The sequence below is a fragment of the Ipomoea triloba genome, chromosome 5, assembly GCF_003576645.1.
Source record: "Ipomoea triloba cultivar NCNSP0323 chromosome 5, ASM357664v1".
In the NCBI taxonomy this organism is placed as follows: Eukaryota; Viridiplantae; Streptophyta; class Magnoliopsida; order Solanales; family Convolvulaceae; genus Ipomoea; species Ipomoea triloba.
The window spans coordinates 4,776,648-4,782,422 of NC_044920.1; the positions used below are offsets into that span (position 1 = coordinate 4,776,648).

General features: G+C 33.8%; 1 protein-coding gene across 1 annotated transcript; it reads left to right on the forward strand.

Annotated features, from left to right (window-relative positions):
* Window positions 1–347: 347 nt before the first annotated feature.
* LOC116020716 (transcription factor SRM1) lies at window positions 348–2,331 on the forward strand. The gene is made up of 2 exons (XM_031261212.1): window positions 348–815; window positions 1,789–2,331. The coding sequence occupies exons 1-2, from the start codon at window positions 439–441 to the stop codon at window positions 2,069–2,071; spliced, it is 660 nt and encodes a 219-aa protein (XP_031117072.1). The 5' UTR covers window positions 348–438; the 3' UTR covers window positions 2,072–2,331.
* Window positions 2,332–5,775: the final 3,444 nt, after the last annotated feature.

The window sequence follows — 5,775 nt, forward strand, 5'->3', positions numbered from 1 at the left end:
AGTGCCAGGAAGCCTAGTCAACCCGAGCCTAAACGGCCTAGTCGGTAGGCTACCTAGACCACCGATTATGGTGATACGCTAGGTGGTCAATCGATGCTTAAGCGAAATTTTTGCAACACTGGATTAAATTTAAATTAAATTTATAATGTGTTGGTGAGTTATTTATCTTTTTGTCCAACTGAACATTTAACAACTTTACCATATTTAAATCATCAAAGACAAAGTACATTAATCATCATGAAAATTTCTAATTTTTAACTATTACGGAGTATTTGTTTAATTTTTTATTTGGAGAAATAAATTTTATTTTTTTTTCTCTTTACTTTATAAATACATTTCTTCTCCATATCCATTTGCCGTCTCGGAAAAAACCCCCTTAAATCCCTCCCAAACCCTTCATAAATTCTTCAGAAAACAAAACGAAAATTTGCGGAACAAATGATGATGTATTCTCCAAATCACCGGTGGATGATGGGCGATTCGGTGACGGCGATGCAGTCGGCGGCGACGTGGACTCGGCTCGAGGACAAAATGTTTGAGCAGGCTTTGGTGTTGTTTCCTGATGGCGATGATCGTTGGCAGAGGATCGCGTCTCGGATTCCGGGGAAGAGCGCTCTGGACGTTATTGCGCACTTCGAGGCGTTGGTACACGACGTTGGCGAGATTGATTCAGGTCGAGTTGAGTTGCCGAGTTACCCAGATGACTCGTTTGGGTGGGACCAGGGTGAACCCAGCCAGATCTCTTTTGGCAATAGCAAGAAGCAGGGCGAGGCCGAACGCAAGAAGGGAACTCCATGGACTGAAGAAGAACACAGGTTGCTTATGCTTTAGTTATAAATTTCAGTGATTCTTGAATAATTTTTTTTAAGGGAATAAAATTTGCCAAAATTTTAAGGTTTTTGATGGATTGAGTGAAATATTCTATGTTTGATTGTTTTGATATTGACTTTTTAGGGAAAAAGCATTAATTCTAGTGGTTTTGGTTGTTTAAATATCTTTTTATTTCTTACTCCAATTCCTCCAAAAATAATTTGTTTTAGAACTTGATATCATCGTCTTTTAGATGGAGAAGTTTTGTTGGTGAGCTGAACCTAAGCTATAGTTTGATTGGAGTTGATGGGAGAAATTGATTTGAAGAGAAGATGAGAATGTTCATAGGAAGTGAAAAACTAGGTTGGGTTTCATTAATTCTTCCATGTTCAAGTACTCAAATTCTAGGATTGCCAAGATTGTTTAGATTGAAGAATCTGGTGTTAACTTGGTTGTAGTTTCAATTTAAGACTGGGTCCAACTTAGAACACCATTGAGGCATTGATTGATTTGCATAATTGTGGTCTCCACCTATAGTTTTGTGCATTATATTGCTATGATTAAAGGCTAAGAAAAGATGAATCATTCATGGAGTTAGTTGGCATAGCCCAATCACAAATGCATCCCATCTAATGGGAAATGGATAAATGTAAACATGAGCCTGTTCTGCTGTCCGCATCCTCCTACCTAAACAACCTTAATTAATGAAACAGGAGAAGTCATTCATGTTGTTCCGTGGTACGATGGGTGGGTTATGGTAGAGACTTGCGATCATTAAAGAAACCCTTTGACCGACCTTACTACTTTTCCTGTTCTTGGATGGATGGCATTGGTTGTGCACTTGTGTGGCCCTTGTGTGGATGATTCTTGATCATTAATTAAGTGATGTTGTTTGGGACTACAGAGATATTATATTGTGGGTTAAGTAATCAGTTATCTCATTGGCTTGTTGGTTGACTTTTGTTTGTTCTGTCACAGGCTGTTCCTCATTGGTCTCGACAGGTACGGGAAGGGTGACTGGAGGAGCATTTCCAGGAACGTGGTCGTGACGAGGACCCCAACGCAGGTGGCGAGTCACGCTCAGAAGTACTATCTCCGGCAACAGTCCATGAAGAAAGAGCGAAAGCGATCCAGCATCCACGACATTACCACTGCCGTGGATACTAAGACAGTGCCTCCTCAGACAAGTTTTGCCAACCAAGGAGGAGTTGGAGGAGGAGGTGGGTATCATCAGAACTACAACTTCCCCACACAGGGATGAAACCATGAATACAGAGAAAAAAAGAGTAAGAGATGATACTTGTAAATGCAACTTTCCCAACCCAACTTGTAAGTATTCCTAGATTAGGTGGTAGTTGGTTTAGGGGATTAGTTAGGAGGGTATAAGTTGTGTGGTTGGCTTGTTTTGAGCTAAAGGGCAACAGTGACATATTGTATGAGGAGGATTGTTATGTAAAGAAAACATGACTTCTGAATGATATGATTTAGTAAAGTTGAAATAGGAGGTGTTCTCTTGCTTCCTTCTTCCTTCTTGATGGTTTATGCCCTAATGTGTATAAGCCCTAGTTTTTTTTTTTTTTTTTTTTTTTTTAATTTTTTTTTAATTTTTATTTTATTTTATATATATATATATAGGGGCATCATCAAATTAGAGCAGAGATGAGTTCATGAATAGATAGTAAGATCTAGTATTTGATTTCTTAAAAGGGATGGTGTGAACGTTTTCCTAGTTTTGATAGGTGTTCCGCTTGAAGTCGTTACTTGGAAGTGTGTTGAATGAAGCTCACTTAGCCGGTAAAGAATTATAAGGATGTAAACATTAATGTTATTCCTTTCGTCCATTTTGTTTGTCTGGATAATGAAGTTTGATTAAAATTATTTTAATTCAATTTTTCGTAATATAATTTAGTATTAGTATATAAAATTTATATATTTAAAAACTATATTAAAAGTATTATTAAATACAAAAAAATTAAATTTTTAAAAATAAATAAAATTAAGAAATAGTTTATTTGAGTAATGAATAGTAAACAAAACAAGTAAAATTGGGAAGTATTTAGGTTATGCACAATTATTTGTTATCATTAGTGCATGTGTGTGCATATATGTACTTATTTAATTGTTTATCATGCTGTATTGTGAGTTAAATTCATATAATAGATGGTAAAACAACAATTTTAGCCCTTGAATTATTTCACTTAAATTTAGTCTATTTTAATTGATTTAAACATATTTAGGCCTTGGTTGGTAAATGGCTACTAGCTGATTCTATTAGAGGGTATAACTAGTTGATAACATTAATTGATTGTAGAAAGTAAATTAGCTGTTAGTTAATAGCAATTTGGTGTAATTTCTTTTCTGAGTCAATACCTCCAATGGTCCTCCGAGTATTAGCGATTTACCAGTTGTAGTCCCTCGACTTTTAAATGACCTCCAATGGTCCTCCAAGTTTTAAAAAATAACCACATGTGGTCCTAATTCTTAAAATAACCCGAGTTTAAAATGACCATGAGACGTCCTAAAAGGACCATATGTGGTTATTTTTTAAAACTTGGAGGACCATTGGAGGTCATTTAAAAGTCGAGGGACCATAGCTGGTAAATCACTAATACTCTGAGGACTATTGGAGGTATTAACTCTTTCTTTTCTCAAAAAGTTAATTGAAAAAGTTGTTTTGAGCATTTTTTTGAATTCTAGCATTTTGAAATTACAAAAAAATGATTAGCCAAATACTTATATTGATTTTTTAACCAAGTCAAATAACAATAGTGGTCAAATAAGTCAAAATTGGCTGATAGACTAACTATTTTACCAATCAGGGCCTTAGTCTTTTAATGATTTATTGTATTGCACTTTTGATCCTAGTATTATATAATTACCTAATTATATTAAGAAATTTTTTATGAGGTTATTTTTGTCATTTAGAATCAATATCCATGGTTAAAGTCTTATTCTCTTTATGTGAATACCATTTTTAACTGTATATATTGATTTTAAATGACAAAATGAACCCATATGTTAAGAGAGTTTGACAATTACATGACAAAAGGGATTAAAAATGCGACATTATGGACAATTAAGCTAATTTTTTTTAATAGGGGTTAAATTTGTTTAAATTAACTTACAGTGACCAAATTTCTAAGTGTTATTTTCCTAATAATAGGTTTAGGTTGTGTTTTACTACCATTTAAAAAAAATTCTATAATTTATTTAATCTTTTCTTAAATTTTTTGTTTTTAAATCGAGTAACGTAAAAATTTATAAATGAAATTAATTGACGAAATTAAAAACGCGCGTATACATATAAAACATTATGTTGTGTGCATATTAAGCATGTGTTGTGTGTGTATATCCTATGTTGCACACAACACATGCTTTAATATGCACATATCATAACAGTCCATATGCCTACATGTGCTTTTAATTCTTCCAATTAATCTCATTCATATATCTGTATTTTTAATGCACTAAATTTATTCTCCTCTGAACATCACCCTATCTATATATATATAGTTTTGTATTTCTTCAAAAAAAAAAAGATGGTAAATATATTTTCTGTAGGGAACCTGTCTTGATGTTCATGCAACAACCTCAACTCGTAATTTTCTAAATCCATCCATAATATATAATGATAAAAACAAACAAAAAGAAAGAAAAAAATCTCTTCCATAAAAACGGATTGTCACCACTTTCCTATTCTGTGTAGGCAATCCAAAAGGTGCAAGAGTGCACTAGGCTGCCTACACTCACATGGTGTTTATGTTCTCTTTGTCACTATACGTCTATACATTACCTAGCTTCTCTCTACATAAAGAGATTTAATTTATCTTTTTGAAAAAAAGATTGCTAAAATATCATAAACATTTTAAATTGCAAGTTTCGTTAATCGTTTTTTTCAAATTTTAATTTGTAATATTTGCTAAACAATTTTTTTACTGGTTATATAAGACTGTTGTTTAATACTAGGGGTTTTGTGAAGGCAACTCTAGGAGACAACTAGGGGTTACTAGGGGAGGATGTCATTCAGAATGGGTGAATGAACTTTAGGTTTCGAATCAATGGAGAAAATTAATTTATAACAATGTAAACTAATTAGAACGAAGAATGAATGTGAAAGTACAGTGTTATTATACAACGAACCTGACTCTGAACTTTCGACCCTCAAAATCCTTATACCTAGCGCCGGTTCTGAGCAAGGGCGGACTGGGCTACCGCCCAGGCCCATGCTTAATATATAGTGTTATAATTATAATTAGAAAACAAAAAAAATTTGAATAGATTGAAGCCTAACCAACCTAGGACTGTAAGAAGAAGATTTGTGGGCTCAAAACAAGTAGTTATGAAAAAAAAGGAGATATGAAAATTTATTTTGTAAATTGTTGGCTCAAATTTATCTAAATTTGAAGAAGATCTTATGAGCGGCGTAGATTTTATGAGCGGCGTAGATTTTATGAAAACAACAAAGTTCTTAGAAGGTTTAAGCATTAGGAAATATTTTAGAAGATTTCATGTTATTTGATATTATCATTTTTTAGTATTATTAAATTCAAATTTTAGGATTTTTCATAGGGATTTTTTTTTTGTTTTTTTGTTTTTTGTTTTTTAATTTTGCTCCGGCGTACCTAGACCCATTTGGGCCAACCCAGCAATCGGCCCTTAGAGTCCTTGCTCTGGGTCAGCTCATCTCGTCTTCGTCAAATAATCTTTTCATCAGTTCGTGTCAATTCACCTACTAAAAGTTATTAGATGAATAATATGAATGAGTGCATACTATCAATCGTATTCACATCACTCATTCACCCTTAATCAAAGGTCAAGGGTTTGATCCTTGACTTTGGGTATGGAGCAGCCTTAAATCTGCAGGCCAGCTGTCTCACCTAGTAGAAGTGCCTACAATCCAGCAAGGGGATTAGTCATTGGATCCGACTGTGAAAACTTGAGTTAAACCAAAAAAAAATAAAATCA

What these genes read in the sequence shown, in the direction of transcription:
- LOC116020716 (XM_031261212.1), top strand. Translation starts at nt 439, where the DNA reads ATGATGATGTATTCTCCAAATCACCGGTGGATGATGGGCGATTCGGTG. An exon ending in TGGACTGAAGAAGAACACAG is followed by an intron (nt 816 to 1,788) that starts GTTGCTTATGCT and finishes GTTCTGTCACAG; the next exon opens with GCTGTTCCTCATTGGTCTCG.